The sequence below is a fragment of the Ovis aries genome, chromosome 3 (assembly GCF_016772045.2).
Source record: "Ovis aries strain OAR_USU_Benz2616 breed Rambouillet chromosome 3, ARS-UI_Ramb_v3.0, whole genome shotgun sequence".
Classification (NCBI taxonomy): domain Eukaryota; kingdom Metazoa; phylum Chordata; class Mammalia; order Artiodactyla; family Bovidae; genus Ovis; species Ovis aries.
This window is the reverse complement of record NC_056056.1, coordinates 117,156,957-117,182,256: the sequence shown is the minus strand read 5'-3', so window position 1 is coordinate 117,182,256 and position 25,300 is coordinate 117,156,957. Positions and strand designations below refer to the sequence as shown.

Here is a 25,300-nt window from a genome sequence, read left to right as displayed (position 1 = left end):
GGATTTCTGGCATAGGGGGAATGGAAAAAAATTGAGTTTACACTGCAGACAGAAAATTGATTTCAGAAAATTAGAGAAATATAATTTCTTTAAAAACCTGGCTGAGACAGTTCAAAAGGGTTGCCCATCTTGTTGCTATTCTGGGTTGATATAAAAATTATCTTTAGACATTTCTAGTGTTGAATGCATGGCCCTAACAATGGGGAAAAAAGAAGCCAGGAAATACCAAAATGCTGTTTTCTCATTTTACTTATTCCCTTCTATATCATCTGTTAGATTGATCTAATACTTATTTTCTTTCTGTAGAGTACTCTCAGAATCTAACTTAAGTTTCATTAAGCTGAAAAGTTACTCAAATAAAGTTCCAGTTATAATTTAGATAAAAGCTTAAATCAGTAGTACATATATAAACATCTTCAATTTCAAATGAAATATAAGTGTTTCTGCTAAACCACATTATACAACTTTGCACTGCACAAATTAGCTCACAAAAACAACAAGGTTTCTGGGAAAATTAGATGAAGTCAGACCACTCAAAAATCAATGTAAGTAGAGCCTTTTAATATCCATGAAAGTACTAACACAGCATCATCTTCAGTAGATCATTTACAGCCTTAACACTGGGGATCCTGCTTCCTGCTTCTACTGTAAGGAATTTGCTTCCAAACTTTCTTCAAAAAACAAAAAAAAAAAGGTTAGTCAAGATTAGTAAAGAATAGACTTTCACATTAATTATTTTTAAAACAGGGGACAATGTCCTCATCTTTAGATTTCTAAAACTATTTCATCATCATTTTCACTAAAGGATCTTCATCTTTTATTCTTAAGGTTTTCAGATATTGATAAGCTATTCTCTTCAACTGTGAGAAAATCTCTCACCAAAACTTCTTGACGTGGTAATGATCCAAAAGAAAATCAAGTGCACAAAAGACCTGCCTGGGCTCTTCAGAAAAGTGTAACAATAAACGGCCCAGAAGCACAGGACCAGGGGTTAACTGCACTAGCCACTAGGGATGACGAAATTAAATCCAGACTTCTCCAGGGGTCCGGTGTTAAGAATCCGCCTTGCAATGCAGGGGATGTGGGTTCAAACCCCGGTTGTGAACTAAGATCCCACAGGCTGTGGAGCAACTAGGCCCGTGCACCACAACTGCTGAGCCCACGTGCTGCAACTACTGAGTCTGGGCAGCATAACAAAAGATCCCGCATGATGCAAAGAAGTTCACGCAGACCACAACTAAGACCCAACACAGCCAAATAAACCATAAATATTAAAATTTATTTATTGCCAGAAGGCAATATCACTGCACAGCTACTTGAAAGGCCCAAACTGAAAAGACTTGGCACGGTCAACATCAAGTTTTGGCAACTAGCATTCTCCTACCACCACCACTCGGAATGTTGTCGGTACAACCACTGAAAATTGTTTGACCTTATCTATGCAAGCCAAGCATGAGCCTGCCCTGTAAACTGCCATCTTCCTCCTAAGCTTGTCCCCCAAATTAATGCACACCTATTGTCACCAAATTTTGCACACAAATATATTCATATCAGCATTATTTGTAACAGCCTCAAACTAGTCATTACTCAAGTGACCCAACTACAGTCTCTTGCAATGAAATGAAGTCTCATAAACAAAAAGTTGAAAAAAAAAAAGTATATTGATTTATTCTGTTTCCACAAAGTTCAAGAAAGCAAGGCAACCTCATCATAGATGGTGTTGAGACGTCTGGATAACAATCATGTGAGTGTAGAGAGAGAAATGACTAAAAGGAGGCATAATAAGTGCTTCTGGGAGCTGGGAATACTCTATTTCCTGATCTGGTGACATGAGTGTGTTCTGTTTGTGAAAATCTAACAAGTTTATAATTATGACCTGTACACTACTCTAAATGTATATCACATTTCATTAGAAGTTTAAAAACCTGCACGCTAGAAAAATACATGAACCACTGTAAATTCGATCTCATAACAGCCTCGTTCACAATTTACCAACCATGGAAAACATAATCTGTCTTACAGAGATATAACTTTTAGTGATGCAGACTATAAGACAACTGAAGTATTTATTACTTATTTAGGAAGTTTAAGAAAAGAAAACTAAGTATACACACTGCTGTATATCTTCTCCTCAATAAGGCAAACTCTGGCGGGGCTGGACTTCTGCGTGTTCTGGTTTCTGTGATTTAGGGGTTTGCTTATGGAAATACTGATGATGTGGCAAGCAAAGAAATATGAGATAATCTTACCCTGACATGTTTCTGAGATGAAATTCTCATTTTGAAGAAAGCTTCCAAAGGGGGTAGAGGTTGGAAGGAGGCCTTCTCATGGGATATAGCCCTTGATTTCACAGTAATTTTCTGTTCTAAATTATCAGCCTTTATAACTACAGCTCCTGCCGTAATTATATTTCAAAAGCTACCTTTAGTAAAGATAATAGACACTTTCAGTTTGAATTAAATCAGGAAAATGTAGTACACACTGGGCTTTATTTTCCCTGCATACATATATTTATGAAAATTTCTCAAATGCCCTTTAGGGGGTCATATTTTTGTTTACTGAATACACACATAATAATTTACAACTGAATATAAAAAAAAACACAAACTTAACACATGTAGGAGTAAATTTAAAATGTAAATAGATGCAGAGAAGATAAACTAAAACTAGGAATTTCTAAAAATAATAACGACTACATATAATACACACGTACATATGCAACACAAACTCACACACACTTTTATTTCACTGAGCTTCACTGATCTAACCAGTGATTTGAAAAAAACTAAGAGGAGAAACGGTGGGCTAGAGGAAGCACAAGCTGGAATCAAGATTGCCGGGATAAATATCAATAACCTCAGATATGGAGATGACACCACCCTTATGGCAGAAAGTGAAGAGGAATTAAAAGCCTCTTGATGAAAGTGAAAGAGGAGAGTGAAAAAGTTGGCTTAAAGCTCAACATTCAGAAAACTAACATCATGGCATCTGGTACCATCACTTCATGGGAAATAGATGGGGAAACAGGGGAAACAGTGTCAGACTTCATTTGGGGGTGGGGGCTCCAAAATCACTGCAGATGGTGACTGCAGCCATGAAATTAAAAGACGCTTACTCCTTGGAAGGAAACTTATGACCAACCTAGATAGCATATTGAAAAGCAGAGACATTACTTTGCCAACAAAGGTCCATCTAGTCAAGGCTATGGTTTTTCCTGTGGTCATGTATGGATGTGAGAGTGGGACTGTGAAGAAGGCTGAGCGCTGAAGAATTGATGCTTTTGAACTGTGGTGTTGGAGAAGACTCTTGAGAGTCCCTTGGACTGCAAGGAGATCCAACCAGTCCATCCTAAAGGAGACCAGTCCTGGGTGTTCATTGGAAGGAATGATGCTAAAACTGGAACTCCAATACTTTGGCCACCTCATGCAAAGAGTTGACTCATTGGAAAAGACTGTGATGCTGGGAGGGATTTGGGGCAGGAGGAGAAGAGGACGACCGAGGATGAGACGGTTGGATGGCATCACCGACAAAATGGACAAGAGTTTGGGTGAACTCCAGGAATTGGTGATGGACAGGGAGGCCTGGCGTGCTGCAATTCATGGGGTCGCAAAGGGTCAGACACAACTGAGCGACTGAACTGAACAATTCAAAGATAAAAAATCCCCCCAATAAAGGAAGGTACAGTCACTTAGAAATTCCAAATGATAGCTCATTCATTAATTTTTTTGCACGTTCATGCTAAGTCACTTCAGTCATGTCCTGAAGTGACTTTTCTTCTGATCCTATAGACTGGAGCCCGCCAGGCTCCTCTGTCCATGGGATTCTCTAGGTAAGAGTACTAGAGTGGGTTGCCATGCCCTCCTCCAGAAGGCCTTCCTGACTCCGAGATCAAACCTGCATCTTTTATGTCTGCTGCATTGCAGGAAGGTTCTTTATCACTAGTGCCCACCTGGGAAGCCCATTCATTCATTCATTGCTTCACCAGTCAACAAATGTTTACTATGTGCCAGGCACTATTCTGTGAGCAAAACAAAAATGTCTTCCTCCATGGAATTGACCTCCTATTTTATTTATAAAATAAAATATCAAGAATGGTACTCAGTAATAAGTAGGTAAATTTTAAAAGGAAAAAAGGAAAGCAGAAAAAGGGCTCATGAAGTGGGGTGCATGGGAACCTCTGTAATTAACATGGCCAAGGAAGATCTCACTGAGGGAGTAATATTCAGGTTCCATGAATCGTAAGATATCTGGAAGAAACACCATCTCAAGCAGAAGGCAGACAGATAGAAAGGCTCGAAGCTGGGCATGCAGCAAGCCTGGGGAGTTGGGCATGCAGCAAGCCTGGGGAGTTGACTGCAGCAGGTGGGAGGGGGGCAGCGGGTGCTTGCTGGGGTGTGTAATGCAAGGGGGTGCTGGGCAGGAAGTCCCAGGATCATATAAGACACTGACTTTTGCAAAAGCTTTCCTAAACCCTATTTGCCTCTGGCTGAGCTGGATGCCTTACCACAAAATACTGCACTACCCTACATAACCGGTCTTATGTTTCCATGATTTTTTTTAGCTCTTTAAATATAGAGAAGAAGTTCATTTACCTCTATTCCTTGTTCCAAGGAAGGTGCGGCATGTTAACTACATATGTGGTGAATGAACAAGGGATCTTACACCATCTCTCACAAATATCTTACACAAGTGTTTGCATTCTCAGCTCCCCACAAGAGATGACAGTTTGAGAAAAGCTCTACTTCTGAATCATTCTGTAAAATCTTCAGATCCTTCATGTCCCTGAAACACTTTACCCTAAAATGTTCTGGTTCACTAATTAAGAAGTACGAACTTTAGTTTTTACCTAGACAGAAACTCCCAAAAAATAAGGCTGCAGACATGAAAACAAGTAAAGTACAAAGGCTCTTCTTTTTGTTTGTTCTCAATGGCCTTACCCATTAAATCTTTCTTTCCCTGTCTTCTCTACTTAATAAAGTAAAAGCCACAGGGAACCAGGAGCAGGTAATCAAAATACAGCACAATGCCCCCCTCTTTGCTAACAGTCCTTTCTTTAGTACTTTAGAGAATAAAACCCTGGGGAATCAGAAGCTGTCAGCAGATGAGAGAAACAGGCCTTTTAAGTACTTTGATGTCAGGCCAATCTGAAACCAATGAACCAGGACAAACCTCAAAAGGGTCTAAGAGTCCAGACTCCATACGAGAAAACCAAGATGAGTTAGCAGAATGGCCTCTAAGCAAACTGTGTGCGCACTTATCAGATATACTTACTAATTAAAAACAAAACAACAGAAAACGAGGAACAGCGTATTTAACACTGCCTAGTGTATGTTTCCAAAGTGTCTTCTCTGACTCTGATGCTTGGTCATGTATCAAATTCAACATACCGATATAGATCATATATGTTAAATACATAAGTAAGTTTCCTCATCAGGGAAGCAGTTAAGATTAACCAGGATCTTAATATTGTTGTTGTTACTGTTTAGTCACTAAGTCGTGTCTGACTCTTTTCGGAGCCCACCAGGCTCCTCTGTACATGGGATTCTCCAGGCAAGAAGACTGGAGTGGGTTGACATTACCTTCCCCAGGGGATCTTCCTGACCCAGGGATTGAACCCATGTCTCATGCCTTACAGGTGGATTCTTTACCACTGAGCCACCTAAGAAGCGCATCTTAATATCAACCTGTCTTAATTATTCAGAGAAGGCAATGGCACCCCACTCCAGTACTCTTGCCTGGAAAATCCCATGGACGGAGGAACCTGGTAGGCTGCAGTCCATGGGGTTGCGAAGAGTCGGACATGACTGAGCGACTCCCCTTTCACTTTTCACTTTCATGCATTGGAGAAGGAAATGTCTTAATTATTAATGAGACCATGACCATATACCCAAATCATAGGATTAAGGTTTTGAACACAGGCTATAAACCATTATCTAAAAGCTGAAAATGCAAACCTAAAATAAAACACAGAATATAACAGGCTATCAGATTTATGTTATCTTTTAAAATAAAATACAGCCTCAGATGAAAAACAAAATCATTTGAGAACAGACTGCCTTTCCGCCTCAGACCAGTGTGAGCTCTGCCTCTAGATACTTCATTCTGAAAATACAGTTCCCACGTATAGACTCATGAAAAGTATCCAACACTGTATTTGCAGCATTATTTTCTCTTTTTCTGGAGTCAGCTGCCCAGTATTTGAACTTTCTTGTTAGACTGGAATTTCCCTAGTATGAGTCCCAGAAAGAGGCAAGGCTCTATTCCTACCATGAAATGAAAAGACAAAACAGTTCCTCCCAGCTGCCCGGGACTGGCGGCCTGTAGCCTAGTTAGCCAACTAGTGTGCTTACTCTGGCAGTCTAGAAGTCAAGTCAGCAGCTCTACTTCTTAGGCAATTTCTGGCTTCTCCTTAACTCTTCACTGCTACCCCTTCTCCCTTGGGGTCTTCACTTTTCATAAATTCCTCTTATGTTTCAGTGAGCTGAAGGTAGAATTTGTTGCTATAGCCAGGCTGCAAAGCCTCTTGTTTCCTCCCTTTATTGCTTGCAACAACTCGGGCTTGGGGCAGTAATAGTTTTCCCTCAGTTGCCTTGTTTGAAATCCCTTAGAAGGCTAAACAGAAACAATGCTGGTGCAAAAGGATACTATTTCAGAGAGCCAGGGGGAGTTGACCAAATACTCTAAAATTTGCACTGAAATTCTACGTGAGTTTTTTTTTTTTTTAAGCAAAATAAAAGAATATGATTCAAAAACCCTCCATATAAAAGTAAAGGCATTTACATGGGAGATTTCAGCAATACTTGCAGACATTTTTGGCCATCACGAGTGGGAAAGGGGTGCAACTAATCAATGAGAGCAGAAATGCCGCTAAAAACCCTACAGTGTACATGACAGCTCCCAACAGAATTACCTGGCCTAAAATGTCAACAGTATCAAGGCTGAGAAACCTTGCCCTCCACTCTGCCTCCCTTCAAATCACAAATAAATAAATGCCCTCCCCCAGAGCAAGAATAAGTCTCCTTCAGTCCACAATACCCAAATACTTTTATAATTACTTATGACATCTCATTTCTACCCTAATATTGGAAGAAAAGAACCTCATAACTTATCTGCCAATATCATGATTCACCTGAGAACTACCCAGATGGAGGGGAAAAAAAAACTAAAAAAGAGCAAATAAGGGAAACGAATGAGCGTGTACAAAGACCTTTAAAGGGCCAGGAGTGCCTGAGGGAGTGTAAGGATATCTAGGGTGAAAAAGAGTTGTGTTCATGGTCAAGAGCATTGGGGAATGAAGCTTGGAGGGATGCTGTGATCAGATTCCGAAGTGTCTTCTACATCACAGGAATACAGATTCTGCTCTCTAAATAACAGTAGTTTTTAAAGAAGAGGTTTGTAAGTGGGAGTGGAGTAATAAGCCGTTTGTTAGGAAGAAGATCTTAGTGTCATCTTAGGTGACAATGCGTGAGTCAGAAGGCGAGGGGACCGCTCCAACAGCACAAGAGATGGAGAGAGTGTCCAGGTGATGCCAGCATGGACGGGGAACGAAGGCCAGAGAGGGTAAAAGCACACTGTTAGAGAGTCGTTAACCTCTTCCTTTAAAATAAGGCCTCATTTCCAGCTTATTTTTGTGTATGATGTCAGGGAGTGTTCCATTTTCATTCTTTTACATATAGTTTTCCAATTTTCCTGGCACCACTTATTAAAGAGGCTGTCTTTTCTCATTTGTATATTCTTGCCCGCGTTGTCATAGATTAAGTGACCACATGTGCGTGGGTTTATCTCTGGGATTTCTGTCCAATTCCATGGATCTAGACAGTGTCATACACAGTGAGGGAAGTCAGAAAGAGGAAAAAATATCGTATGTTATATTATGTGGAATCTAGAAAAGTGGTATAGAGGATCTCATTTGCAAAGCAGAAACAGAGACACACAGGTAGAAAACATGTGGATATTAAGGGGGAAAGGGGTGGGGTGAGAAGAACCGGGAGTTTGGGACTGATACATATAGCCTTTTGATGTTTGCTGTCGTTGAGTGGCCAAGTCATGTCCAACCAACTCTTTTGCAACTCCATGGATGGCAGCCGGCCAGGCTCCTCTGTCCATGGGATTTCCCAGGCAAGAATACTGGAGTGGGTTGCCATTTCCTTCTCCTCACCTAGGATCGAACTTCATGTCTACGGCATTGGCAGGTGGATTCTTTACCACTGAGCCACCTGGGAAATGCTACATGATTGATACTATACATAAAACAGACAACTGATGGGAACATACAGTGTAGCGCAGGGAACTCTATTTAATGCACCCTGGTGAGCTAAATGGGAGGGAAATCCAAAAGGGAGGGGATATTTGTATATATAGGGCTGATTCATTTTGTTATGCAGTAGAAGCTAACACAACATTGTAAAGCGACTATAATGCAATAAAAATGTTTAAAAATAATGAGTATCTTTTAGTACTGTAAAATATAAAGAATAAAAACAATTTAAATGAGTAAACACACATCTATTTACAGTGTGCACTGAAAGTGCAATAACATGTCAATGAATTAAGAGAATTAAGGCTACGCAGTGAGAATGCATGCTATTTAAATCCATTTCTGTGTGACTTCCAAAGAACATGTATAGAAAGTTAATAATATTACCTGTTCCAGGACTTCTTTATAGGTAATAGTGGCTTTAGTGTTCGTAACAGGACTGTCATAAATGATAGCAATCTTATCTCCTTCACCATTTTCAATATGACGATCGATGGCATTGTAACAAATGTTAAGCATCCCTTCCACAAACCTGAAAAATAATTGGAAAGTAAAAGTGAATGACTCTTTTCAAAACATATACGTTGCTTAACTAGGTTTCCGTAGTTCTAGTTTGGCGAGCTGCCCTTAAAACAGTGTTTTCCCATGCATGTTATACCAAGTAATGATGGCTATAAACTATTTAAGATGGTACAGAAGTGACATTTTGATTTTAATAAATATATATTTATTTTCATGTGCACTAGAAGAAAATATACCTCACACTTCAAGGGGGGCTTCCCTTGTGGCTCAGATGGTTAAGAATCTGCCTGCAATGGGGGAGACGTGGGTTCAGTCCCTGGGTTGGAAAGATGCCCTGGAGAAGGAATGGCTACCCACTCCAGCATCCTGGCCTAGAGAATCCCATGTACTATACAGTCCATGGGGTCACAAAGGGTCGGACACGACTGAGTGACTTTCACTTCACTCACTTCAAGGTGACAATTTTGTGGATTTTATTGCTTAGGATGAAACTAGAGTAAACAGCACCAAAATAATCTACTTTACATGGATGAAATGAATTGTACCCAATTGCAGCACAGATGCACTAAGCTGAGAGGGCAAATAGTAGATGCACGACCGAAGTCTGGTATCTGCTATAAAAAGACAGACTTCCTGGAAAGAAATCAATTCTTCTTTGAAATATTTATATTCCTTGAAAGATATATATTTGTTTCAATTAAATGTAATACCTCCAATTTCACAAAGTATAGGTAAGTTCTTTTCAGAATTTTCAGACGCTTCACAATTTGAAAAAGCAATCCACATGTACACATGGTTAATAAACTTTTTAAACTTCTCAATTCACTACCTTATCTCTTAATTGCTGAGTGCATCCCTTTGAAAATACAGATATCATGTAGATAGATGGAGGTAACTTTTAAGAAAATATAACTCGTTTCCCTGAGAATTGAATTTTCCACTTTTTTAGGAAGAGAATGTTAGATAAAAAAATATAAGTACAGTACTGGTTCATTTGTTCCAACATCAGACCAGCAAATGTTATAAAAATGCAAAATAATAGGAAAATATTGAAGCAACAAGAAAAAGTTCCCTTATAAAACTGAGTGGCACCATCAGGCACTCATTCAAATAGCCCTGTGAGAAAAGAAGCAGGTAATACATCTATAGATGCAGCGGCAGCAATAAGAAATATCAGATGCAGAAGGCAGTGGGCGGAGGGATCACTTAATCAGCATCAGATGGCACTGCACACATCAGTGATGGTGAAAACGATGACCTCACACCATTGAGTAATTAACACAATGATTCGTAACTGCCAAGCGCAATCGATTCCACGTTTGTTCAAAAACAGTCTCTTCTCCTCGCCTCTTCTGTTAAAAATATTTTGTCTCTTCCTCTCGCCTCCATTTTCACCAGTGGAGAATACTTCCCCTGACTTTGGGGCCATCCATGTGACTTGCTCTGGCTAATCAGCAGACAAGAGGCGTGCACTTACTTGAAAGCACTTGGCACAGCAGATATAATCAGGCTGGCTCTCCTGTACCTCTACCCTATCCTGGAGAAGAGCCTCCAGGCATTCCTGCCGCCTCCTCTTCAGCCTGGAGCCCGGAATGAATATTTGCAGGTAGAAGCAGAGCCCGAAAGAAGCAAGGAGCCCAACTCAGCCAGATAGATGTCTGAGAGCAACATTCCCAGTCATGCCCATCCCATTACAACCTACAGATTAACTGATGAATAAGCATCTTCTGACTCAGATTTTTGTGGAGATATGAAGCATAATTATGGCCATAATTAACTAACACATCAAGAAAAAAAGTAAAAAATGTTTACTCAGGCTTAAGTTCCAGCTCCTCATTAGGCCTCTGCTTACACTGACGAGAGTAAGAGGGACCTTCTTACCACTGAGCTAGGGTCAAAGTGCAGGCTCCCACTAGGCTTCCATTACATCATCCTGCCATCCAGGAGGAATGGCACCTCACTAAGACTCCCCACATGGACTCCACTGACACTGCCAGGGCCAAGAGCCTCCTTACCTCTTTATCTCGGCTGTGATGAAAGTTCCAATTCCTGATAAAACCTTCTCTGATACCGCTAGGGGAGCTGGCAATGTTTAGGGCACCCTTGATACAGCCTTGCAAAGTAGAAGACTAGATTCTTCACCATCTTTTCACTGATGAGGACGGAATGGGGATCCCCGTTCGCCATACTGTTTGACTGGATTAGGGTGGTGACTGTCTAAAGATGTCCTGTCTCGGCAGGCTGCCCTTCCCTACCCCCTTTTTATTTTGGGCGTAGGGGGAGGGATCCAAAGAGAAAATTTGCTGGAACGTTTTTCCTACATCCATTGGCATTTCTGAATTGCCACCTTCTCCAGCGCTCAGTCTAGGACATATAAGCAAAAAAGAAAACTTGGGGAATTCAAGTGTCATGCCAATTCTCTGGTCCCAAATCTGAGCTGATCTGGTTTCTTCTCTTTTCCTTTCAGAGTCTTCTTATGTGTGTTTTATACGTAATGTCCTATGGTTTTAGCTATATTTAACGAAATGAATAGGAAAAAGTACATTTTGTCCACCTTGTCATGAAAGTCTCTAAGTAATATTTATTAATAGCTTACTCTAGACCAATATTTCATGTGTATAAAGTCATCTAATCAAAAAACAACCTTAGGGACCCTTGTGCACTGTTAGTCGGAATGTAACTTGGTCCAGCCACTATGAAAAACAGTATGGAGGCACCTCAAAAAATTAAAAACAGAACTACCATAAAATCTAGCAATTCCATTTCTGGGTGTTTACCAGAAGAAAATAAAAGCATTAATTCAAAACGATATATACACCCTATGTTCACTTTAGCATTATTTACAATAGCAAAGATATAGATGGCACCCAAAATTCACCTATACTGAAAGAACTTTGTGGGGTTTTTTTTTCCAATTATTTGCAGATTTTGGGTGGCTTCAAATTTAAATTATTTGCACACTAGCATTTTCTTTTTTAAGGATGCCCTTAGATAAATTTAAAGAATTTTAAGGTTCCCTTTGGGACAGACAGGAAAGAAATTCAAATAGAAGGAAAGGCCTGCAAGCAATAATAAGCAGGAACTGTTGAACGGAGTGACATGTTGGCGTGGCTCCAGAGGTGGTTACAGGTAATGAATATAGTGCTATAAACTGGCTAAACTTAAGGGCTGGATTACTGTGGATAACGGGACCAAGTGACCTGCAAAAGGCCTCACAGCTCAAAGATCTGATTACTCTACTATTACAAGATTTCATTTCATTTCAAATCAAATCATTTCAGTAAAGATCAATTGGATGCCTTCCATGTGCTGTCTCTTCACTACCCCTTCTAAAAATTTATGAGACGATTTTAAATGGTTTGTCAGCCCAGATTACAAAAATCAGTAATGCTCACTGTAGAAAACCCAGAAAATACACTTTAGAGTATTTTCTTTTATTTTTTCTACCTGTAAATATTTTGCCTCTGTTTAAAAACACATTGTAAGTTTTTTCCAATGACCTGAAAAATTCTCAAAACATGTTTAATCAAGGTATTATATTCCATTCAATTGCTGTTCAATAATAGCTTCTCCAGCACTATTTAAGCACAAAGTTCCCTCGCATTGTGGCAAATTGCTTTTCACAATACTGTCATTATTTTAAATGATCCCAGGATGACGTTTCTTTTACAGAAATATTGGTCACATTGCTTTTTATTATATATGCCAACAAGATTCCTACAATCACACACACACACACACATACTTTCACACACCAAATGATCAAATTGCTTTCTGGACATGTTGAATCAATTTATATTACCATCAGCATTACCTGAAAGTTCATTTATCACACTACACTAAACACAGATTGTTCTCAATCTTCTTCAATTTTAGAAGTAAAAAATCATTTTAGTTTTGCTTTATGTGACTACTAGTATTAAACACAATGTCTTGCCAATTTTTAAATGCTCTTTATATAGGATACTGAATTTAAGTCTAACACTTATAAATTATTTTCTCAATTTATTCACAAATTTTAATTTATGGTGTTTCCTAACAGAAAGATATTTTAAATTCATATGTCATCAAATAAATTCACAATTTTCCATCACAATTTCCCCTCTAAGATAATTCATATTACTCTCTTCTGATTTAATTTTTTTATACTGATGTCTTAAAGGTATTATTAACATATTTATATACATATATAATCCGTGTGTAAAATCTGTTATATATTTTAATGTTTATATTATGATATATAGGCCTCCCAGGTGGCACTACTGGTAAAGAACCTGCCTGCCAATGCAAGAGACATAATAGACTTGGGTTCGATCCCTGGGTCAGGAAGACTCCCTGGAGGAGGGCAAGGCAACCAACTCCAGTAATCTTGCCTGGAGAATCCCATGGACAGAGGAGACTGGCGGGCTCCAGTCCATGGAGTCACAAAGAATCAGACACGACTTAAATGATTTGGCAGGCACTATATGTGTTTGTATATGTGTATATATATATATATTTTTTTTTTTTCTGCTGTGGCAGTACAGTTAAATTTGTTTATTCATCAGCAATTTGCCAAGCATCGTTTTTTTTTTTTTGACTAACCCTGTTCTTATTCATTCGTGATGCTCCAGTCTTCCCAAATGTATTAGTATTTCATGTATCACACAGAAACATACATATATTTGTGTGTATGTACATATATCTATGGACATCAGAATCTGTATCAGGGATATACAGCCCCTAGACATAACCTCTGGAATGTTCTGCCAATACAGTCTTTGAATAGCTCTCTGTTTAAACTCAGTCAGATTTAATTCTGCTGCAAAAAGGAAAAAACTTCATATTCTTTATCCTACCCAACCCCTGCCGTGAATTCCTTCTGCAGAAAATTGGAAGCAATCTGAAATTGCCATGTCTACCTGAATAAGAGAGAAAATATAAAACTGAAATAAAATTGAAATCAATATGGAACCCCTAGAAATGGTGCTACCACTAGATCAGAAAAGCGGAAAAATTTTTAATTTATAAACAGATAGGATCAATGACTGCTAAATCCAGAAATCACGAGAAACATGGCAGACCCATAGAATCTGTGATATTTTATATACTGCTAAGTTAAAATAAAAGAATAAAAAAGGAGAAGCAGAAAAATGTATACAGCCCTACCACAGAATACATTCATAAGGAACCTCTAAATACTAAGCAGGAAATACAAACACTTAACAGAAAACCTCTCTTTTAATAAAGCTCTGAAATAACTCCCAGATCAGAGGGAGGTAGGAGTAAACAATGGGTCATTGGTGTTTAGATGGAAAATTAATAATAATCAAACACACACTCACACATTAAGTATCATGCAAAAGTTTACCTTCCTAGAGTCTTTCTGAAACAAGTATAATCTCTGCATGCATAACTGTCCTGAAGATTTAAGACCTGTAAAATAGGAACAACGCTCTACTTAACTTCCAAGAGGCCCAGAAACTCTGCATACCATTGCCACCTGGAAATTCCCTCTTCTCCCTGAAAAATTATCGAAAGGACTGTAGCAATCAAAACCTGCATCCACTGAGGAGTGAACATGGCTCCTTACTTGGATTTTGAAATGTTCTCCACTCAGCTACCTGCTGAACCTCACACTCAGATGAGCACGTTTGGGTGTATGTGCGTGTGTGTGTGTATGCGTGTGTGTGTGTGCGTGTACAGTATGTGTTTATATGTGCATAAAATAGAAGACAAGATAAAGTCGAGGTGTGGGGAGGGTGGGGAGAGCATATTCTCAACATAACTAATAATAAGTATGTGTTAGTTGCTCAGTTGAGTCCAACTCTTTGGGACCCGATGGAGTGTAACCCGCCAGGCTCTTCTCTCCATGGAATCCTCCAGGCAAGAATACTGGAGTGGGTAACCATTCCCTTCTCCAGGGATCTTCCCAACCCAGGGATCAAACCCAGGTCTCTTGCACTGCAAGCAGATTCTTTACCATCTGAGTTACCTAGGAAGCCCTAACTAACAAGGGGAAAGGTACATTTGCAACTTCAGTAATATTCAAAGTGCTCCTACTAAGTCAATAAGAAAAAAAAATTAAATCTAACAGGCAAAGAATTTCAGCACACTATCCACAGAGGAAAAATATGATAATAGCTAAAAAGCATAAAAATGGTACTCAGTCCTATAAACATCAGAAAAATGAACATTAAAACAATAATGAGAAGTCATTTTTCTACACTGAAAGTGAAAGTAAAGTCTCTCAGTCGTGTCTGACTCTTTGCGACCCCATGGACTGTAGGCCACCAGGCTCCTCCATCCATGGAATTTTCCAGGCGAGAGTACTGGAGTAGGGTGCCATTTCCTTCTCTAGGGGATCTTCCTGACCCGGGGATCTTCCTGACCCAGGGATCTAACCTGGGTCTCCAGCATTGTGGGCAGATGCTTTACTGTCTGAGCCAACTGGTATAAAAAATATAGTATACACACTGTTGGTGATAGTAAAGAGAACTGGCATTCTCACATAAAGTAGGTGAGCAAGGAAGTTAGTTCAACAAGTTAGGAATATGCATACACACACACACACACACACACACATATACAAAATATACTTTTAACATAGCCATAGCAAGTTGCTTACATGTTCATCTCTGTGTTGCATAAAAGCACAAGGAGTCTAGAAAAATGGACAGGAAAATATTACCAGTGGTAAACTCTGCGTAAAAGAAAGCTGAGGGACAGAATGGAGAAGGGATAGTCTATATTTTTATATGATAAATACTTCCTGTGTTATTTAATTTTCATGAGCATGTATTTATATGTTGAATAGATGATTTAAATATATTTAAATAACTTTAAATGCTTTGTCTAGATGGCTTTTCTCCTGATCTGACTGAATCAACTCTATAATCAGCATAGCTACCATTAGTGAAAAATTTTATAATAAATACACCTTTTTAAAATATTCTCCTGGTAAAAAAAGAAGCATTTCTTACATATATGATAACATCTAAACTCAGTTTTAAGAAACCAAAATTTGGGCCATAAAAACTTTGTTCTTTTTATTTTTTTTTTTCACCAGAATTAACCTCAAGCAGCTGAAGAGTCAACAATAAATAGCTAGATAGAACCTTCAAATCACATAGAGAGATCTGTCATAAATTTGTGATCATTATTCCTGCTGTCCACTATGATTTTGGCTGTCCTCATTCCAAGCACTTGTAGGACTGCACTTTCATATCCACTTGAAATGAAGTATAACTGTGTGGCTTGCTGTGGCCCATGAAATGGCAACAGAGGTAATATACGGAGTCTTCAAGAGCAAATGCACGCTGACAACTTCTCCTCCTCCCCGCCACAAGGATACTCCAAATGGCAACTGCACCATCAGCCTATATCCCTGAGTTAGGATGGATGACATGGAGCGAATCTCCTGGGTAACCCAAAATAAACCTGTAATACGAGTGAGATACACCTGGGCTATTTTAAAATACAGAGATTTGAGGGCTGTTTATTCCTGCAGGATGACTTAATCTATCCTGATACAAGTCTTAAGATCTATACACTTTCACAAATTCAAACTAGCTTTAAAAATTGTCCTATTTTATAATTTAAGAGCCAAAGGAATGAATTCTAGGACAAACAAAATGGGAGGAAATCTCAGCTAGTGTAATTCTGTAGCAGTAATGTTAGATTCCTTGAAAAGAAGTCAGAGAAATATTATCAGTGTCTGAGCTCACAAAGGCAGGACTAACGGGGGGCTCTGGAAAGAAGAAACATCTTGAAATTCCTTCTAGATTTCCTAAAGATAATTTACTACTTTTCTTTGCCTCTTTCTCATCAACCCCTGCTTGCTTATATCTGGAATAAAATCTTAGACTTAGCTCTTCGAAAAAAATCCGCCTTGAGTTGTATCTTCTGTTTCTTCACTTCCGCTTACCCTGAGTCTTCCCTGTCTTTTCTAATAGCTGATTCTAGCTAATGGTGTATTTGACTTCAGCTTTTTCATCATATGAGTTAGACTGAAGTGTGAACTCGGCCCACACAGTGGGCAAGGTTGCTGAATGTGGATGGATGTCTGAAATTTTCTTCCGAAGCAGGGAGCCTAACAAGTTCCATGGTCTTGATCTCTTGAAGCCAGAAAGAGCTAGTGGCAAACGTGTACATGATTCTTCTGTTCCCGTCAGTTCTCATCACTACCACCCTTCCCTCTGTTGAAGGCTAACTTTTCCTTTTTAAGGATGTATTTATTACACTGATCTTCAAACATTACAAAAGGAAAACGGAACTCTGACACTCAAAAAAAATAAAGATCCTTGTTTCAGAAGGGGAAATTGATAGAAATTTATTCTGTGAATCTGATTATCCAGCAATGAAAAGTTAAATCAGTAAAGTCTGAAACTGTTCCTCTCGATTCCACCACCGCCTCCCATGCCAAGACTAAAATTTGATAAAGCAAAGCTTTATTAACAGGGTGGCCTATGAAACACTTTCATAAACTGCAATATTTCAGTTTCCATGAGATAGCTATTGAAAGCTTCCTCCAGCAAAACCGTATTTAGTGGTGGCAACGTCGTAACCCTCTCTATATACCCAGCTACTGATTTCTCTACTCTGTAAATTGTCATTACTAAATAACTGGAAAGTCTAACTTATAATTTACCTTCTGATGTGAGCTGTCTTCCTTGGATCAAATTATAATTTCCTTCTTTGAAGACCTATTTGGGTCTTCATTTCATCATAGTTTCAGGGGAAAAAAAGAAACTCCAAGCTCTTTTTCAAAAATTAAATAAACCAAAAGCAACATACTGAAAACAACTTGACGATGGTGAATACATTTAGTTATCTGTATACGAAAATACTAAATCTATAAACTAAAATAATAATAAACATATAATCTTTGTAATAATTCATTATTTTATAAGAAGACTATAGCAGATTACAGTCTCCACTATTAACTGTCAATAATACTTTTAAAACATTTTTCTATTCAACAAATTTAACAATAAATAATTTGCTGTTGATTAGCTGAGACTGTGAAGGAAGGGGAAGAAAGGTAACTGGGTACATGTTCTCTACTCTGAAAGGCAGACTAATTTGCAATAACTACATTAAGAAGCCAAATGTGGCAAATTTTCTGACAGAAGTACAAACTAAGTATGATGAAAGCACAGCAAAAAGAGATTAATTCCAACCACGGATATGTGTAGGGAGTGGTGGATATTGAAATGAATGTAGTAAGCCTGGGCTTTAAAGTCAAAAGACCAGAGTTCAAATCTCAGACATGTCGTTTGCAAATTGCATGAATGCAGATATATTAATGTATCTAAGTCTTTCTTCAATCACCTATGAAACTAGGAAAATAAAATGAAAACCAACTATGTAGCCCTTACTGTATATCAACATAATACTATGAGCATTTAATACAAATTATTTAATTCTCCCAAACATTTTATGTGTATACTAATATCCTCACTTTACAGATGAGGAAACTGAGGTACACAGAGCTTATGCGGCCTACGTCAGGTCCACAGTGGAGTCCGACAAGCTGGAACTGGATGTCAGGATGTCACACCCTGGGTCACAAACACTTCTATGTGGATGAGTTAATATGAGAGAAATCTAAATCCACCATGACCACAATTTTATACACATTTCATTGCCCCCTTTCAATAACCCTATGAGGTGATTACCATCACTGCATACATTGACAAATGATGATCTGACTTTGGTGAATTATGAAAGAACAGTTCTGCGGCAATGGGTACAATGAACTGCAGCAGGACACAGGACTGATGAGATTTTTTGCAGTAATCAAGTATTGTGATGATAAAGATGGAAAGGAAGGAGAGATCTGAGAAATATAGAAGAATGAATAGAAAAGGTTTTAGGAAGTGAAACCAGGGCTCGACAAGGGTCAGCAAATTCTGGCCACGTGCCAGATCTGGCCCACCACTTCTTTGTATAAATAAAGCTTTACTGAAACACAGTCACACTTATTGTTTATATATTTTCTGTAGCTGCTTTTTTTTGACAACAGAGGAATTAAGTGGTTGCAATGAAGCCTATCTAGCGTGAAAAGCCAAATATTTACCATTTTGCCCCTTCAAGAAAAGCTCTGCCAATCTTTACTCCAGAGAAGCCCTGTCCAACAGAAATTTCTGTGATGATGGAACTGTACTATATCTCCACTGCTCAACAGAATAGCCACTAGCCACACACTTGGGCTGGCTAAATTTAAACTAATTAAAACACAAATTTAAAATGTAGTTCCTCAGTCACACTTACCACCTTTCAAATACTCAATAGCCATATTAGCTATGTAAATTAAATTTTATTTAATTCAAACTAAGCTAAACAAATTTCAATAACCACATGTGGCTATAGGCTACCATCCTGGACAACAGAGTCATGAGGAATTTCAGAGGTAGATATGGTCCCCAGAGTCAAATACTAAAGAGAGATCAAACAAGCTAAGGACTTGAAGTCAATACGTAGAGTTAAGCAACAAATTGACACTGATGAATATTTGGAAGAGGAATTTGGGTCGAGTGATGAGGCCTGAGGTCACCTTTCAGTGGACGCAGGAGTGTAAGGGAAAAGAGGACTTGGAAAACAGACAACAAGGCAAGACTTTATGATGTGAAGAGAAGTTTCTCTTTATTTATGCCGATCTTTCAGATGGACTGTATTCAAAGAGAAGGGCAAAACGTGAAGGTAGCTGAGAGGAGGAGGGCAGAACACTAGTGGAAATACTGTTTGTTTTTTAATGGCATTGGCAAGTGGGAAAGTGAAAAGCAGGGCAAAGTTCAGGTTCTGTTTTACAAGTGCATCAGTGCTGCTGGAGGAAGAGATGTGTGTTTGCGGTGGGAGCATAACAAGAGCTAAGGCAAGAAAGACCAGTGGAAGCCTTACCTTAAAAGCCTTGAATACCTTGTCAAGGAAGGGGAGGCCTTTTAAAGGGAATGCCCTGTTCAGAATGGGATTTCAGGTCACACTGGGAGGCAAACAAGGAAAGATAATCAGTTCGGATCTATTGACTAGCCTAGAAAATCACAGGAAGTAAAAAAAAAAAAAAAAAAAGATGGGAGAAGTGTAGAAACAAATCAAAGGAGCTTGAAGTAAGAAGAAGGGTGGATCAAAGAAAACTGAGGTTTTATCATCTCTGGGTATCAGGTTTATGTTCTCTTTAAGGGAGACCTGAAATAAAAAAGAAAAATAAATACTTTTTGAAGTAAGAGAAGGAATAGCATTTTGTTAATTACCAATCATGGGCCAGGTTCTGAGTTTGGTCATTTAAACTGAGTTTGGTAAAGCATTTAATCCATATGCTATCCCTTGAGAAAGACAATATTATATCTGTCTTACAGATGAGAAATGAGGCTTAAAGAAGTCAAAAAGCTTCCCAGAATTATCAAACTAACACATTGCACTAGAACCCTGTACTTTCCGACGCCAGGGAAAATGTGATGAATTTCCAATTTTCCATGTCTGTGTGCTAATTTGAGTAATTCTTGTACCCTCACTAGACACCATTTCCTATGGGCACAGGCCATGTGCTAGCTCATTAATGTGAAGTCACTCAATCATGTCCAACTCTTTCTGACCCCATAGACTGTAGCCTACCAGGCTTCTCAGTCCATGGGATTTTCCAGGCAAGAGTAGTGGAGTGGGTTGCCATTTCCTTCTCCAGGGGATCTTCCCGAGCCAGGGATAGAACCCAGGTCTCCCACATTGTAGGCAGACGCTTTACCCTCTGAGCCAGATTAATGGCATATTACAAATGCTCAAGTATTATTTTTAAATTAATGCTGCAAGTGTAAATGAATGTATATTGAAATAGCACTCTTCTGACACATTAGCACAAATAAGAATAAGGGTCTCATGAGGTAACTGCTCAGCAAAAACAATGACTAGCCCAAAAGACTACTACTGGACACAGAGAAGGCTTTAAGCATTTTTAAGAGGGCATCATATTGCTTTTCTCACACTGCGACATCTCATCTAAGTTACGGGTACTTGGCCTTGGACAGTATCAACTGACTGTTCCAGGAAACCCTCCAAATTGGGTAATTGCTTACTTGGGGCAGCATAATAACCTCATGCTCATTTAACCACTAGGGATATTGTGTTTGTAAAAGAAGCTGGAAAGCACAGCTCTCTATAGGACAATATTTTAACAGAGAAACCTAACATAAAGTGAGAGGTGCTCTTTAGCCCTATTGATAATTTCCACACTAGTAAATACACTCAGAACCTGGCCCCAGCCTACCAGCTTTCACCACAAACTGTCCCATCTCAGCATGAAAGGACATGAAATAATGATCTGCACCCCTGCCAGATCATCTCGGATTAAAACAGAGAGAACTGCCAGTAGTGAGAAATGCAACCAACAGGAAAAAAGAGTAAAAAGAAAGGCTTTCAAGAAATCAATACCTGTTATCTGAACTGGATCCACTGTCAATAGACAGAAAAGGCATGAATGAGAGATCCTAAAGAGCCCTAGGTTGTGAGTCATGCCTGGCAGCTAAATTCAAAGCAGAAGATGAGGACACAATTTTATCTTGCTTGTTTTATTTTTATTCTAGAGGAACTGCAGGAAAAATGAAGAATTGAAGCAAAAGGGAGTAGGATTCAACTCAATTCAAAAAAGGAAAAGCTAAAATCGTAATTAAGTTAAAGGTCAAATGTAAAAGCTAAGACCAAGACATTAAAATTTCAAAGCATAAATTTATTAAAATCTAAACATAATCCTCAATAAATATATATTTAAAAGTACATTCTAAAGGAAAGCTGACTTTATCAGTCAGCCCTTTTTAAGAGAACTACTTAGGGCACTCAGGAGCAGTGGTCCTCAGTCAACCAACTCAGAAACAGATCATGATGAGCTCATAAGGAACAGACCTGCAAATCAGAGCAGGTTCCTGGAAAACCAGACCTACAGACCAGGATGTGCATGGAGACCTTAAGCAGGTAACCCTGAAATCTCCGAACCATCCAGAGAATCAGAGCGGGCTGAAGAGGGTGCACACTCTCCAATGCCAACCTGTATCTGATGGAAGAAAGAGAAGATGCCTTTTAGCATTTAATCCTGATGAGAATGATGATGACTTGATAAAGAACGTGATGACGTGATAAAAAAGGAAAGGATAGAGAGAGAGAGAGCAACCCCAGCACCACGCAAGGGAAGAAAAAGCCAATTTGATGACACGGTGTTATTTTGCTCTGGTTTTCACGCATTGGAGAAGGAACTGGCAACCTACTCCACCGTTTTTGCCTGGAGAATTCCAGGGACAGGGGAACCTGGTGGGCTGCCGTCTATGGGGTCGCACAGAGTCGGACACGACTGAAGCGACTTAGCAGCAGCAGGGAGAAATGGGAAGAAGAGAGGGGGAAAACAGAGGATTGAAACTGATGTGCTCTACACCTGAGGACTTCAGGGCTGTATTTTTTTCTTCGTTCACATTCCGTCTTCATCGTAGCTATCCATTTCTTTCTCGTTAAGGCTATAACTCGGGCAGAATGACAGTGCAATGTTCTGAGGAAACTGTCCTCTACAGCTGAGGCTCCCAGAAGGCAGACACCACATTTATTAACTCATTCTACACACTTAGCTCATGTCCACAGAGACATGGTCTATCCAAGCTCTTATTAAAGAGGAAGAATACAATCAATCATTTTAGAATGTCTACAAAGAACTTTTCTTCCCATTGAGACCTCTAAATTATTCTGAGATTGTTTCTATAAAGACTATATAATTGGGGGAGATACACAGGGAGCATCGATTTTGTTTTATTTCTTAAAATGATCTGAAACAAATGTGACACAGTGTTAAGATCTTAAAACACCCAATGTTCAGTCCACTAAATTATTATCTTTATTTACTCTCTAAATGTCGCATAAGGAAAAAGGCTGTGGAGCCTTACTCACAATATTTATTAATATTTTTGGAGAAAAATTTTGACAATATATATCAGAAAGCGTATAATTCCTCTTTGACTCAGAAATCTAAGAATTCATCTGCAAGAAGGAAGGAAAGACATAGAGACAGATGGACTGTCAGACACAGAGACACAGAGATCTTTAGAATGCTGTCTCCAAAGAAGAAAGTATTCTTGCAAGTAAAAAGAAACCACCTCAAAATCAACAGGAAGGGATTGTGAAAAAAATAATTTTACATTCACCCAGTATGTTTAAATATTCTGCATACATTAAAACCACGGAATAGAGGAATAGAGGTATGAAGAAAAAACACAACTTACTCCAACTGGGAAAATAAGCTATCAAATAATATGAACAGTATAACTCTATAATTCTATTTTTCTATAAGAAAAATAGTAGAGATCTAGAGAGTCAAACAAATGACAAACAGAAATAGATACTAGATTTTTTTAAAGCACAACACATACAAAAAAAAAAAAAAACCTGGTGAATCTGAGTAAGTTGGTTGGTCAAGTTAATTGTATTGAACCAATGCCAATTTTGTTTTGATAATTTACTATAGTCATGTAAGGTGTTACCATTGGAGGAAGCTAAGTGATGGGTATAAATGACCTCGTACTATTTTTGCAACTTCTTATGAGTCTATAATTATTTCAAAATAAAAACTTAAAAAGAAAATGAAACACTGAAGGGAAATATACCAACTATATCAAGATATATATGAGATTAGATATTGAACTATAATTGATATTCCATCTATTCTGGCTTTCCTGAGTTTACACAATTAAAATTTAAAATAACACTGCATCTTTCTGAGGGGGAAAAAAGCATAAGCCTAAATTTCAGTCAGAATTACTTTTGAATAAGAAATGTCAATGAAAAATAATTCAAAATCTATGTCTCAAACCAAGGCTTTTGGATGATAAAATCTCTGCTCTTTCAATTAAACCCCACTGTGGATCACAATAAACTGTGGAAAATTCTGAAAGAGATGGGAATACCAGACCATCTAACCTGCCTCTTGAGAAATCTGTATGCAGGTCAGGAAGCAACAGTTAGAACTGGACATGGAACAACAGACTGGTTCCAAATAGAAAAAGGAGTACGTCAAGGCTGTATATGGTCACCCTGCTTATTTAACTTCTATGCAGAGTACATCATGAGAAATGCTGGACTGGAAGAAACACAAGCTGGAATCAAGATTGCCAGGAGAAATATCAATAATCTCAGATATGCAGATGACAACACCCTAATGGCAGAAAGTGAAGAGGAACTCAAAAGCCTCTTGATGAAAGTGAAAGAGGAGAGTGAAAAATTGGCTTAAAGCTCAACATTCAGAAAACCAAGATCATGGCATCCGGTCCCATCACTTCATGGGAAATGGGGAAATGGTGGAAACAGTGTCAGACTTCTTTTTGGGGGGCTCCAAAATCACTGCAGATGGTGACTGCAGCCATGAAATTAAAAGATGCTTACTCTTTGGAAGAAAAGTTATGACCAACCTAGAGAGCACATTCAAAAGCAGAGACATTACTTTGCCGACCAAGGTCCGTCTAGTGAAGGCTATGGTTTTTCCTGTGGTCATGTATGGATGAGACAGTTGGACTGTGAAGAAGGCTGAGCACCAAAGAATTGATGCTTTTGAACTGTGGTGTTGGAGAAGACTCTTGAGAGTCCCTTGGACTGCAAGGAGATCCAACCAGTCCATTCTGAAGTAGATCAGCCCTGGGATTTCTTTGGAAGGAATGATGCTAAAGCTGAAACTCCAGTACTTTGGACACCTCATGCAAAGAGTTGACTCATTGGAAAAGACTTTGATGCTGGGAGGGATTGGGGGCAGGAGGAGAAGGGGACGACAGAGGATGAGATGGCTGGATGGCATCACTGACTCGATGGACGTGAGTCTGAGTGAACTCCAGGAGTTGGTGATGGACAGGGAGGCCTGGCTGTGATTCATGGGGTCGCAAAGAGTTGGACATGACTGAGCGACTGAACTGAACTGAACTGAAATCTCTTCCAATTTTCCACCTTCACTCTTGCCAAAACAACCTTAACACACAGCCGGAAACTAAAGCCAACTTAACCAACCAGATATAATTGAGTGTAAATTAAAACATGAAGAAAAGTAGACAAAATTTTTATTGTTTTCCCCTAGTCTTATCCTCAAAATAATCTAACAACAAGGTCACAAACTGTCTTTGCTCCATCCTTGCCAATTCCCTCACTGTCTACATATAATATCATAGATTAAACATTTTCCATTCACATTTCGTTAATTTGAAACTTGAATGCAGTGTAGCCTGCTCAATTATCCAAGAGTTCATTATCTAGCTGATGCTAACCAAGCCCATTATTTCTCTTTATTCTTTTTGTGTTACTTGTCTTTTCCTGACTTTCCTGGGTGTTAGTACTTCTAGCAGAAAATAAGAAGCTATACAAAGGGATAAAATTAAAATTGGTTGATTATTTTATGTATCAAAGGATTTATTAGTTAGAAAATGGCCACGATTCACCATAATGTGAGCCTGTATATTCTAGTTACTCACACCTCAATGGTCAAAGGTAATTCAGAGTAGACTTGATTGCAAAATAAAGCAAATTTTATTACCTGTA

At 38.8% G+C, this 25,300-nt stretch overlaps 1 protein-coding gene across 1 annotated transcript in view; it reads right to left on the bottom strand.

Moving 5' to 3' along the window:
* Nucleotides 1-25,300, bottom strand: part of ACSS3 (acyl-CoA synthetase short chain family member 3) — a 173,753-nt gene that overhangs the window by 136,676 nt on the left and 11,777 nt on the right. Inside the window, exon 2 of the mRNA XM_015094557.4 lies at nt 8,645-8,789. Within this exon, the coding sequence (XP_014950043.2) occupies nt 8,645-8,789 (145 nt within the window). The remainder of the gene's footprint in view (nt 1-8,644; nt 8,790-25,300) is intronic.